The sequence below is a fragment of the Panthera onca genome, chromosome B2 (assembly GCF_046562875.1).
Source record: "Panthera onca isolate mPanOnc1 chromosome B2, mPanOnc1 haplotype 2, whole genome shotgun sequence".
Taxonomy (NCBI): domain Eukaryota; kingdom Metazoa; phylum Chordata; class Mammalia; order Carnivora; family Felidae; genus Panthera; species Panthera onca.
In genome coordinates this window covers 121,457,467-121,471,165 of record NC_138343.1, presented here as the reverse complement: position 1 = coordinate 121,471,165, position 13,699 = coordinate 121,457,467, and the positions used below count along the sequence as shown (strand labels likewise).

Below are 13,699 nucleotides of genomic sequence, written 5' to 3'. Positions count from 1 at the left end.
AATTTAAAGTAAATGGAAGGTTTGGTTAAGCATAGTAATGTTTTTAACCATCCCTGCCTGTTCTGCTGAAGTTAATGTTCAGAAGTATCCGCAGATGCTACTTTTAGCAACTAAATATTTCCATGGTGGTAAAGAAATGTCAGTAAAATCTATGTACTTTAAGAACATCAAATTCTTATTATACTTATCATGTGTGCAGGCAGAGTACATAATAAACTCGTCTATAGCAGCTGTAAATTTCTGAGGATTTATCTAACCACAAATACATTGAAATGGGGAAATGGGGCTATATTAAACCATGCAAGATGCTGCTGGAGCTTTGCCATTTCTGCAACATCCTGTAATTAATTTATCATGACAGGTCTGGCAAACTGAAACATCCAATACACTTGCGACAGACTGTTATACCATAGTTGTTGGAGATCCTGCAGCCACATAAAGTGAAGGTAGATTTTTCTTTCAAACATGAATATAGTACTATTGTATTTAGGATGCCCTATAGCCAAGGACAGACTTGTCAATTTTGAATTTCAAAATAGAAGAACATCTAGAATATAGAACAGATCCTGGGCTGAGATAATGAGTTTAGTCTGTTCTCTGCATTTTGTGGTCTTTTTCCTGAAGATGAATGGCCCTGGGTAGGAGACTGTACAGTCTGGTCAGCCCTTCCCGTGCATGGGTGCCTGCTGCTGGTTATGATGGGTTTCTCTCCTGGGAGGTTTGAAGGTCACTTCCCTCTTGGTAGTCTCTGGGACACATCCTCTTCCTGAAAAGAAGACACAAGACCACTTCTTCCATCTGGGTGTCCTCCTTTTCTGAAAGCCACAATCCCACCATTTTGTAAACTTAGAGCACAGATAAATTCAGACATTATTCCTGCTCCAATCCCCCCTCCAATCCAGAGAAAGAAAATAATGTAATAATGGTTTTGTGGGGGGTTTTGCCAAAATAGATTTTCCTATAAAACAGTGAGTTCTGGGATTGCCTGGCTGGCTCAATCAGTAGAGCATGTGACTCTTGATCTCAGGGTCGTGAGTTCAAGCCCCCCATTGGGTGTAGAGTTTACTTTTTAAAAAGGTAATAAAAATTATGTATAAAATCTTTTAAAAAGCAGTGAGTTGTTTGGCAGTTCCTATCAGTGTGAAAGAACTATCCGTCTTTACTTGATGTGTCATTTGATAAAGGTGGTATAGTGGTTGATGTTAAGAGTGGATCTTAGTAAATAAGGCTCCTCCTTACTGGAGGAGTAGAGAGACACCACGTCTAAAAAATAAATCTACATTGATTCCATGTCCACAACCTTCCTCGTCCATGTTTTTTACAAGGTCAGAGTTCCTCCGATCACAAACAAGAGGTCCCAAGGAGGTCTTCCTTGAATCTGGAAATCTCAGAGGTGATAGGTCCCAGGTGGTAGAAGGTAAAATGGAAGCTGCTCAAGGGAAACAGGTGAGAAGCCAGGCAAAGGTTGTGGTTCCAGCCCAGTCACCAAACATTATGCTCCTTGTATTTTCTCTAGTTCTTGCCTTTCTCTTGGTCCTTACTACTGAAAATGGATCCTATCTCAGAGAGCCTGAGAAGTTTGTTGCTTGGGCTTAAGTTTAAAAACAACAACAAACCATGCATTCCCCCAAACAGAATAATCTGAGGGAAGGTGAACAAGAGGGAATGTAGGAAAGCTTTTGCACCCTTCTGCCCCCCCCCCCAACCCCTGAAAAGCTCCCTTCAGAGCTCTACTATGTAAAATTTTGGAAATGGGATGGACAGTATGTGTCCAAAAAATAAAACAAAGACCCTTCTTTTACACACCCCTGTTAGGTAACTTGTCCAGAATCACAGAAACCAAGGGCAGTACCCTGCCTTCTGCTGATTCCCCTCCTCTTACTGCTGCCTACTTGGTAACATTCTTACTTCACTTAAAGCTGAATGACTAAATCCTAATTCTGAAAGTGCCCTAAATCTTCCCAACCTCATCTGCAGCTGAAAGTGACCATCCCATGTAGAGCATGGTCTACATTCAGATAAATTTCCCTTAAAACTAGGTTATTACAGTGATGAATTAGAATGAGTGAGAGTTGGAAATAGGTAAGAGAGAGTGGAGAAGTGACATTTTTATGCATGTATGAGAGGAGAGGTTTTGTCTGTGTGTGTGTGTGTGTGTGTGTGTGTGTGTGTGTGTGTGTGTGTGTGTGTTTTCTATCTTGACAACTGGATACAGAGAAGAACTAATTCTGTTTATATATATCAAAAGCTGGATGGGATGCCTGGGTGGCTTAATCAGTTGAGCATCTGACTCTTGATTTCAGATCAGGTTGTGATCCCAGGATTCTGGAATCAAGTCCCTGCAACAGGCTCCACACTGCTTGAGATTCTCACTACCCCTTTCTCTTTGCCTCTCTCCCCAGCTCGCGCTCACTCTCTAAAATAAAATTTTAAAAAATTAAAAAGCTGGGATTATTAACTACCTTCCTAAATATATTTTTATAACTCAGGATCATCAATAGTTTTAACACTTTTAATATTTTTTTAAAAGTGTGCGTGTATGTGCGCACACACACACACATTCACTTATTCGACAGCCCGTGATTGAATGTCTGGTTGTCAAGCATTGGACAGGAGCTGGATGGACAGTTGAACCAGGAGCCTCAACTCTTCTCTATGTCTCACCTTGAAAATGTCATGTGTTTATTGCTGTTGTCACCCTACAGTGGTTTTTAGAGGACCTCCACAAACATCACCGAATTTGAGCCTCATTGTGTAACAACCTTCATTACACACAAAAGGCAGGACTCTTCCATTTTTCACGCCAATTACAAGGGAGGTAAATGACTTGCCCAACAACTGTTGATGAGAGTCCAGCTCTCCTTCTCCCAATGTTGTGTTCTTCCCAACTAGGAAAACTCCTCACTGACATCTGAAATATGTGGAAATAAATTATGTGGAAAGCCAGGAAATGTTTTCTATAGAAGAGGCACCTATAAATTAATAAGACTCATTTAGATGTGTCTTTTGGAATCGAATGATCTCCTTCTGAAGTCAGCTGTAAGATGTTTGTTTTTGCTGCCATCCAGTATTTATATATTTTAAATGCAAGCACTTAAAAATGAAGTTATAGGGGTGCCTGGGTGGATCATTCAGTTAGGCATCTGGCTCTTGGTTTCAGCTCAGGTCATGGTCTCATGGTTCGGGAGTTCAGGGCCTGCAGTGGCTCTGCCCTGATAGCTGACAGTGTGGAGTCTGCTTGGGATTCTCTCTACTTCTCTCTGCTCCTCCCATGCTCGCTCTCATTCTCTCTCTCTGTCTCTCTCAACATAAATAAACATTTTAAAAAATGAAGTTATAACAGTCCAAAACATGTAAAATACTTTTTAATTGTGTTTTATAGTCAAAAGAGGAGGAAAATGTACAGAAAATGCCAGGGTCCTTTTCCAAAACCTTTTCATAAACCAAATAAAATAATCATTTCGTGCATTGGACTTATAAGCCAAATGCTTATTGTTCAAGTTACCAAATACACTTTCTGTTAAAAGACAGTAACTCCCCATTTGATCTAGAACTTCATTAGGTCAACTGAGCAACTTGGAGGCACCACAGAGTATTTTTATAAAATGCAAACCTGGCATGTCACACCCTGCTCAAAACTCCACTGGTGTCCCCATCCGCTGTCACTAAATCCATTCAGCTTTTCCTGTTTGCTCAGAATAATTCCTATAAATCAAGTCCTGTGCTCTGATCACAGCAAACCCAAATGAAAGTCAGTGACTTCCAAAGTTGACAGCAAAAGTGAGAAACTGTTGGTATTCAAAAGACCAAGCAGCTGAGGACAGCAAAGACCTCCATGACCTGTCCCCTGCTGCCTCATCCCATTTTGTGATTTACATGGGTGCCCTCTGTTCACATTACGGCAAGACCCCAGTACTTCCCACAAAGCACGATTGCTGTTTCAAGCCCTTGGGTTGTGCTGTCAACCTGAAAACACTCTTCCACGCCATGCCTTTGCTAAATATTGCCCTTCCAGTTTCATCTCAAATGTATGCACTAAGATCCCTTTCCCAATTAGTAACAATGGGTTAGTGACCTCCTCACTGTGCTCTCATAGCGTCCTAAAAATAATGTCTACCAAGACACTTAACAGCCGACATCGAAACTGACAGTCTATCAATCAAGGTATTATTTAACATTAATATGTAATCTATTGGTCAATGTATTCTCTCCTATTTCTTGTGTGACTGAGATAATTCTTACAAATCTGTGCTTACGCTCAGTATCACAGGATGTCACCAAGTGGAATATAATCTTTGTAATAATTCTAAATACCCAGCAGGGATAGGGAATTTATGGAAGGAATCTACAAAAATGTCATTAGTCTTTCTGTAATACCTTTCTGTGGTCATAGCAGCGTTTCATCTTTTCTCCTTCTCTCTTTGCTTTCTCACACTCTCCCCTTTTCTTCTTCCCTGCCTAACATCAGCCAGTAGCATTCACTGAATTCAACATTAAACATTAAAACCATGACTGATCACATCTAAGTCTGCCTCCAAAGCCATCTGAATCCAAGATGGAGGACCTGTCCAGAAGGTGAGTTCTACTCAAGCCACATGTGCATTCTGAGCAACGCTGTATTTACATAAAAACACAATCTTAAAATGTGGATGGGACCCCTCCCTTTTTTGTCTTTAATTTTTCTTACTGAGGCAAAGTATACAGAAGATTAAAACTGGTTTGCATAATATTTTGCATTCCCATTCATCTGAGGGGGAAAAAAACTTCAAAAGTCTTCTAAAATTTGTGTATCTGAACCTGTTGCCTGTGAATCCAATGCCTCGATCACTCTTTTCTTAAAATTTCAGTAGTTTTCTGAGAGAAATGATTCCTAGACTCATAGACCAAAGTCCACACTATGACTGTTGCTGAGTCTGAGCAACTCCTCGTAAGAACTCCTGGCTTCATGTTATCTATTTTCATGCCTATAAGTGAATCCAGTCATTTTCATCACCCATGTTTTTATCATCTAAAAAAAAAAAAAAAATCCTGAAAGCTTCACAAAGCCTTTGTTCAACAAGTAAGCCCAGTATCCAGCCCGGCAGTGTTTACCTAAAAAGTCTCAGGAGCTGCATGGAGACCCTGAGGCACAGGTGCACAAGTCAAACGCAGACCTGGCTGACTGGGGCAGGGGGCTGGGGCGCCACATCCTTTGGCATGGGTCCAGCTAAGGCAGGTCTGCTTATGGTCATGACACTGTGCACTCAGATTTCTAGGTGACTGATGTTAAAGATGCTGTTGAACACCTTTAACTTTTAGTCTTGATGTGCTTTTAACTTTTGATCTTCTAATTCTCCTCAGGATTAGTGTAACTGCTCCTGAGTATAAACAAGAGTCTGGTCAGCTTCTTGAGAATGTGGGCCATTGTGGGTAACCTCGCTGTGACACTCGCTCTGTCTACACAGCCAGGGAAATGTGATTTTGACATTTATCCTATTAAATAAATTACTCATCAGCACTACTGGATTATTTCACTGAAAAATTTAACCATTTTAGTAGGCTGTAGCCACTAATTTCACAAAATAATTGTCATTATTCCTATTCACTCTGTCCTATGCACAGTCATAATTTAGCAGGAAAAGGAAAAGTTTATTATAATTATACATTATTACAGACTAATTTTAACTATAGTTACTATTTGTTGAGCACAGGCTAGGCACAGGATTCCTTGTATGCATTATCTCAATTAATTCAAAAAAATAAACTTAAAAGGTAGATATTATTACTCCCATTTAAAACAGAACAAAAACCCTACAGCTCAGAAAGGTAAAGCTGTGTATCTCAGATCACACAGCTTGTAAACTAGGGTATAAGGATTAGATAAGAAAGTTAAACATTTAATAATTTCTGAATTTCTAATGCCTTTTGCAGAACAATCTTCAACAAAATGGGTTGGTCAAAAAGAGTCTCGGTGTTGCATATTGCCCTGGAAATGCTCACGTCAACTTTTAGCATTTAAGTAAAATGCTGTATTTCCAAATTCCGTATGCTACAGACATTATCCCAGTCCAAAAGGAATGACTGATAAAAGACTACCACCAATACATTTCACACCCTTGTGGGAATTATGTCTTTTGGTGAAAGAAGAGGTTTGTGTATGATATCCCTTCTCGATGCGTCCCCTCTCCAGTCTCCCTTCACTATCCTAGGGAGCCACGGATGGCCCATTCCGTTCTCATGGTCCCTGGGACGCCTCTGTCACGCAGCACTCTCACTGTACGTGTGAACTTGCTGTCTGAGTGTAGCATGAACTATCTTTTCATCAGTGATTCCAGGGCTTTACCTCAGGGCCAGGCACATAGTAGACACATTCAGTACTGAGCAAGGCAGATCACAGGTCCAAAGTCTTATTTTCTATACATCGGTAATTTGAGGACAAATTGTAGGTAGGGATATTACCGTATCATAGAAAATATGCAGCACTGTCACACCATTACAAATTCCTGTGGATTTTTCTATTTCCTTTAGCAAATTTATTTATTCTCCCTTTCCTCCTCTCTACTCCCCTCTCTCTACCTCCCCCTTCTTTCTCTCTCTCCCTCTTTCTCCCTCTCTTTCTCTGTCTCTATCCCCCCCCCCCCCAGGACGCAGCTCACAGCAATTTCTTTTTAAACTCTTACATTCTCTTTATTTACAGTCAAAATTGTTTGCAATACTCCACACCTTCTGGCTTCCAGCTGGTACTTGTATTCAGGTGCAAACAAAAGCAAGACAAACACATATTGCATCTGTACCTTGAACCAGCCTCCATTCCAGGTGGTTGAAAGGACTCCCCGGGGCACCTGAAAATTCAGGTGGGGTGTCAGCAGTGTTTCAAGTCCAGCCCGCCTGTAATTCCCCTTTCGTCTTTGCTGCGGGGCAGTAAAGAGCTGGGTGCCCAGAACTGATCGCTCGGGTTCTGTCAGGTGTGCAGCAGCGAGGGGCAGGCTGATTTCCCAAAATACGTTCAGCCTTGGCTTCACCGAGGTCACAGCCAGAGGACTTCATGTGTCTAACACCGGTTCCCAAAGGGTATTTTCCTTCGGGACTGAAAGGGAAAATCCAACTTCCCTATGGTTTTTCTCGTAAACTGTGCCATGGACAATCCATGGGGCCACAGCCCTTTGGGAACCAGGGCACTCATCCACTCTCGGCCAGGTTGGGGGTGCCTGCTCGTTGGGTTCCGATTCTCCCTGCCACTCGCTGCTCATGGCTAGTTACCCTGTAGTCCCCATGGATCTCAGGGCGCGTCAACACTTCCATTACAACTTTCTGGCCACGGGTTCGTAACATTAGCTCCAATAATCACCTGGCAGGAAGAAAAAGATGGCGGATGGCATAGTTCACAAGAAAGCAACGTGTGCAAGTAGTTATGTATTAGCTAATTATTTTCTGACTAGGAGAACCAGACATACCGTGGCAACACTCTTTCTAACCCCACAGCTTTAAGACTTTCCTAAGTGGAAAATGGATGTGAATCAGAAAGGAGGGTCAGGGAACTACCTACCACGTGAAGTGGGCTTAAAAAAGAAAGATGTCCACTTTGGGTGTTTTAGTTGAGTTCCTTTCTGCCAAGAAATGAAGAAACTCCATAACACCTTACACAACACTTCCCGTTTTCTTAATTCTTCTAAAATTCTTTTATTTAAAGTTCAGTTTTAAAAATTGGCAAATCAAATAAGAAGGAAGTCCGTTTCCTTATGGCACAGCTTAATAAGAGACCCAGGATAAAGACTCGGGCTCTTCATTCCCAGCACGATGGGGGGGAAAACTTTACAAGATTTATGCAAAACTTCAAAGGAAGCCCCTCCCTACACACCCCTCCCCCTTGCGTGGGTGTTTCCTTCATCCCACTACCACCAGTGTTGGTTTTTATGTGAGCATAATTGTGCTTTTGTCTCAGAGTTGGCTCACCTCACCACACTCCAGCCTGAGATCCCCTGGCCCAAAGCCCAGGGTGGGGCTTTGCCCTCAGAACTGTAAATAATGGTAATTACCTTTACAAACTTAAAAAAAAAAAAAAAATCATTTTCCCAAGGCCAAGAATATCCAAAGTCTAGAGCATTCTATATAACCCCTGGTTCGAAAATCTGTTAGAATGAGTATGGTGATTAAAGAGTATCTCCCTCATGGAGAGACCAAAACCACAAGAAAATCCTGGGCGCTCAGCTGCCCCATGGGTCGATCCGGGCCTGTGCGTTTTCTGCTTCCACTCTCGTGGTGACATAAGTCCAAATACAAGGGGTAAATATTGAAGCAGAATTTAGGATTTGTTCTCACCGCTCCCACAGAAGATTTTGTGAATTGGGCTGAAGGAAAAACATATTCCAGACGCCTGCTAGAAACTCCCAGGGAGAAGAGTTTTGCCGCCAAACTCCAGACCGTGTTATTTCTGAGACATTACTTCCTACAGTATCTCTGTCTGGTTGACAGCACCTATTGTTCTGATTAAGTTGACATACATCCAAGCTTTTGCCTCATTAGATTATCACCATGGAGCTGAGGCTGTAATTTCTGCATAATCTGGGTATTTTATTTCATGCACAATCACTAGCAGCTGCTATCCATGTTTAAGATCAAAACAATTATTGGAAATTCACAATTTTACAATTCAATAGCTTTTGGTCACAGGACCATACCAAGACTCATACAAAAGTTTTGCTATATGAGTGAGGGAGATTGGTTTCCAGGCCACAGAGTTCCTTTGATTATTTTACTTCCAGATTAACTGGTTTGAGTGTGGAGACCTGAACATCTGGACAGATGCCCTGAACCTAGCATGGACTCATTTCCAAGCCCATGTCGAGGCCAAAGACCCAGACTAGGAAGCTTCTTGGGCGTGTGTGACAGCTGGAAATTTGCTAAGACTCTTGAAGTGTCAGAGTTATCTGCATGTCATTTTTTCCATTCAGAAGTCAAACCATCTCTCCATGGCTGTGAGGGTTAAGGAAGTCATGCTCTGTGCTCATACCATGGTGCATTCCGGGCATTTAAATTATTTAAAAATGTTCGTCTGTGACGTCTCTGGTGCTGAGAGGAAATGATTTATAATACACCTACCAGAACGTGAAGCCCTCTGACCCACAATACTGTGTCTTCATTAACATCCTTGGCTCAGGACTCTGCTCCCGGGTGGGAGCTCAGGAGAACTTGTAATCAGCAGTAACAAACTTTTCTTCTCACTAGGAGGGCTCACGATTTAGGAGATAATTCCTCCTTTGCACTTGGCCTTGTTCCAAATGTTCAACTCTTGTGGAGGTTCTGAGAGCTATTCATGCCACCCTCACAATGTTTGTTCATGTGTTTGTTAAAAATTGCCCTCGTCCCTCTGTGATCCCTCAGTTCATCCCCCACGAAAGCTCCGAAGACTGCCATTATGCAGATGACCTATCTGTCTGGACTCTACACAAATTCAGCTCCTCCAAGGGGACTCCCCAAATGGCTAACGTCCTTGTGCACAACTATGAAAAGTAACCCCATGTGAGATGCGGTGGGAGCTGTCATGGGGGAAAGAAACAAACCAGCTCAACACCAGCGAGGCAAGGCTGTCCCGTTCGCCATCTTGGGAAGTTTGAAAACTAGGCTGCATGCCCGGGTCTCCTCTCTGCCGCTTACCCTCTAAGACAGCTCGTTTGATGGTGAAGGAAAAAAGTTGAGGGCAAACAGGAATTGGTTCTCTAGGTCAGGTACAAGACATATGACACACCTAGAGAATCCGACGCATGACATCACTCCCATTCCGGAAAAGCATCCACCTCTATCTGGGTGTCTGTCAGCACAAAAGGAGTACCTCAGCCCTGGCAACAAAGCTGGAGAGGCCTAGCGATAATTTTCCAAAACTTTTGTCTAAAAGTGTTTAGTTCCTTCCTTCCCTGAAGGGAACGCTGGTTTGAAGTAACGTTGCCATCCATTTCGGTTGGATTTCTTTCGAACGGACGGCGGGGTAGGAGTTATTTTCTAAACCATGGTCCTTGACTCTGGTTCATGTAGGAGAAAAAAGGGTTAAGTCCTCTGAGTAAAACATTGTCAATCACTAGTGACTGCCACCGAGATGAAAAACAAGCTGCACCTGTACATGGGCAATTTAAGAGATTCTGGTCAGCTATTTTTCTCTGGTGCTTTGTTCTGCCAGCTGCCTCTGTGCTTTGGATGCAGGTGGAAGCATGGACTTTGCTATCTATAAAAAAATTTAATGGTGAAGATCAACTTCCGCTTCGCCTCCCCAGGGATCAAAGTTTTGGGGCTTTTTTTTTTTTTCCTCCCTTGCCCTGAAAGACTAGTCGAGCAAAGCGCAGCTCAGACAATGGGTATGTTGTCGAGATGCCCATTCTCCCCTAGAAAAGTAGCAGGAGATCTCTTCGTGGGTTAGGACTTCTCTTCCCAGTGTGAAGGAAATAACGGAAACTGGGAGATGCATGCCTCCACAGGGTGAGGTCAAGCATCTGTTGAAAGGAGGGCTAGAGTTGACAGACAGCTGGGGAACCTCATTATTGCCACTGCATTTCCCGTCAGCCGCCATCAGGAGCCTGATGGGGAGCCGGTGGAGACGTCGTGGAAGTGACAGGCTCTGTGCCTGGGGGTGGGAAGGATGCTCCGACATACATGTGGCCTAATCTCTGTGGAAGCAGGGTGTCCAAATCTAATATCCTGTCAGATTACTTGCTGTCACACAATCAATGGCAAATAACATGTGTAGGTAGAAAAGCTTAAAAATCACACACTCTGGATGAGCTACTGCAAGAAACTCAGTGGCTTGTCTCACCAATGACGTTATCAAAGTTCTTGTATTCAGCATTTATTGCGTACCAGGTGCCAGGCACAGAATTAGTTATTGGACAGTGGTTCTTATGGGCTGAACCGTGTCTCCCCAAAATTCATGTGTTGAATTTCTAATCCCTAATACATTGGAATGTGACTGTATTTGGAGATAGGACCTTCAAGGAGGTAATGCAATTAAAATGAGGCTATTCGGGTGAGTGCTCATCCAGTCTGACTAGTGTCTTCATAAGAAGAAGAAATTTGAACTCACAAAGAAGCACCAAGGGTTCATGCACGGAGGAAAGACCAAGGGGGCCACAGCAAGAAGGCAGCTGTCTATAAGCCAAGGAGAAAGGCCTCAGAAGAAACCAAATCTGCTGAATATCCAGTCTCTAGAACTGTGAGAAAATAAATACCTGTTGTTTAAGCCACCGCTGTCCCCATCAGTGGTGTTTTGTTATGGCAGCCTGAGTCGGCCATGACAGCAGCGAACAAGACAGGCTTCCAACCTGTTGAAGAACGCACAGTCTCATGCCCACATAAGCAAAGGAAAAAGGGAGGTGACTACAGGCACTTTTAAACATTGCCTAGACAGCCAGGGTCAGTAAAAGAACCAGGACTAGGAATTCCAGCTAATATTTAGACAGATACTGTTATGGCTCATGTGGCCGTTACACTTTAGGTTTGAATTAAGAGTTAAACAGTATTAGCACTCTGCTTCAGCCTGAGGAGGCAAGAGGTCTCACACTAATCGTGCAGTGGGGGAGGGAGAAAGTCTAACACATCTGATCTAAAAGGTTCAGTGCAAAAGAACCACGCGGCTAAATGCACGTTACGTGCAGACATCCTAAGTACGTGGACTTCGGCAATACCAGTAGAAGCAAAGGAAATCTGTATATTTTTATGTTCGCTACACAGTTGGCTTATTTTAGATTGTTTTCTTGAAAGTTGTTAGTGATTTCTTTCTAACCTGACTGCCCCATACTTATTGCCTCAAAGGAAGCATAACATAAGATAAAAATACAGAAGTTGCTATCCGGAGTTCAACAGGTTAAAACAGAGCTGAAAATAGCTCCTAGGCATGTCATATGGTTGGCTGACTATTTTAATCCTCTGATATGTAAGAGCAATGGAAATGCTCTAGACTGAATATCTACCAACTGTCCAAGAAGCTTTACTGTCCTCAAGATTTTTGAGCACGGTCACTAGGGGACTGAGTTTAGTTATTCCCAAAGGAAAACACAAAGTTGTTGTGTACTGACTGCATAAAACGATGACAGATGCATACTTTCTGTTGTGTGGATAATATGCTCATTTTATGTTCAGATATTATGATTCTGTCCAAACAGGCAAGAACCCCTGTTGTATAGAAATGGAAGTAGGTAGGGTCTTAAATAAAGGAAGAAGTCACAACTTACAACTGGGACAGCTGTAATAGTTCTACCCACCCCTGAGGGAGGTGTGGAGACCCAGCACTGGAACCCAGAATGAGGATTGGGTGAAAAGGCCAGGTGCAGGTGACGAGTTAAAATCTCTTTCTTGATCTTAAGTACAACTGCCAGGTAAAAATGGAGCCTCCCAGTCAAATCTGAATTTTAGATAAACAACAGACTGGTTTTAGTTATAAATATACCTCATGCAACATTTGGAACATGCGATATTTGGGATATACTTATACTAAAAAAGTCTTTGTTATGTATCTGAAATCCAAATTTAACTGGGTGTCCTGTATTTTTATTTGCTAGATCTGGCCATGAGATCTTAATGGCAGACACAAGCTTCGTTGTAGAAAGGAAGATTTGTTCCCTGTTCGTGGTGATGGGCCTAGAGCTGAGTCATGTCATCTGTGAAACTGCACCCATCTTTTGGGGTTAGACCTGCACAATTTCTCTACATGGAATGTGGTACCAGAGCCTGCAGGTCTAAAACGATCAGAAAACCATACCACGTAAATCTGATAGATTACCCTTCTTGAGCTCTTTGGCATACTAGTCTTTTTTACTTCCTTAGCATTTAATGAAGTCTTCTAGAATTCCAGGCTGTCTCAGCTGCTAAGGGGACAAACCTAAGGAAAGGATTTGGAGCCACACTATGGCAGAAGTGTTAAAAGCAAATCCTAGTCCCCCCCAAGAGGACAGCAACCGCTGCTATCAAGGAAACAGAATTGGAGCCATAGGGCCAGCTCCCCATCCCCACCTGGAAAGCTGTGGGGGCTTGTTTCATAGAGGGAAGCAAATGCTTCCCCAAGTGTGAAGAAATCACACAGAATGCAAAGGCTCCCTGGTTCTGTTGTGGCTGCTCCTTCCATCTTCAGGCAGGGGATTTCTTAATTTGTCAACTGACATTTCGAGAGAAACCAGAGTGTGCCAAGCACTGTGTCAGTCTGGAGATTTAACAGCCCCAGGCATCGCCTGCACCTCAGAGAGCCTCCACCGCACCGGGATCCCCACGCTGCTCTTAGACTCAGCCCTGGGCCAGGGCCTTGCCGTACAGTTTGCCGTCTGCATTACCCCATGGAGGCCCATTCAATTCCCACCAACTCGCCTTCAGTATGGGGAACTAAGGGGTGCATTACAGATGCTCCTATTGTGCTTGGGTTCCCTTTCACAATTCATGTAAGCCTGGATTTCATTACTTTGATTCCAGCTTGTTCACACACACAGCAGCTCAGCCGGCCCCTCACCCCATGGCCGTCCGGTCGGTTCCCACATTCTCATGGGTTCTAGGTATATTTGAGTTGAAGAACCATGTCCAGGGTAGCCCCCACTACCTGTCACTCTTTATCACGTTGCCCAGTTTCATGGTCCTTACTGCACATATTACCATCTGGAATTATTTTATCTGTGTGTGTATGCATGTGTGTGTGTTTGTTATATCTTCCTAAATAAGAATAAAAACATGGAGGAAATGAACTGATCTTTCA

General features: G+C 43.0%; 1 protein-coding gene across 5 annotated transcripts in view; it reads left to right on the top strand.

Annotated features, from left to right (window-relative positions):
- The window catches only part of AHI1 (Abelson helper integration site 1), a 223,593-nt gene extending 209,899 nt beyond the window's left edge, over positions 1-13,694 (top strand). For 3 of the 5 annotated variants that reach the window (XM_078447345.2, XM_078447343.2, XM_078447344.2), the window contains one exon: positions 12,522-13,692. In XM_078447345.2, coding sequence (XP_078303471.2) covers positions 12,522-12,533 — 12 coding nt within the window. In that variant the 3' untranslated portion in view covers positions 12,534-13,692. Of the gene's footprint in view, positions 1-12,521 lie in introns of all 5 variants that reach the window. The other 2 variants (XM_078447348.2, XM_078447349.2) reach the window with 2 other exon arrangements.
- Positions 13,695-13,699: the final 5 nt, after the last annotated feature.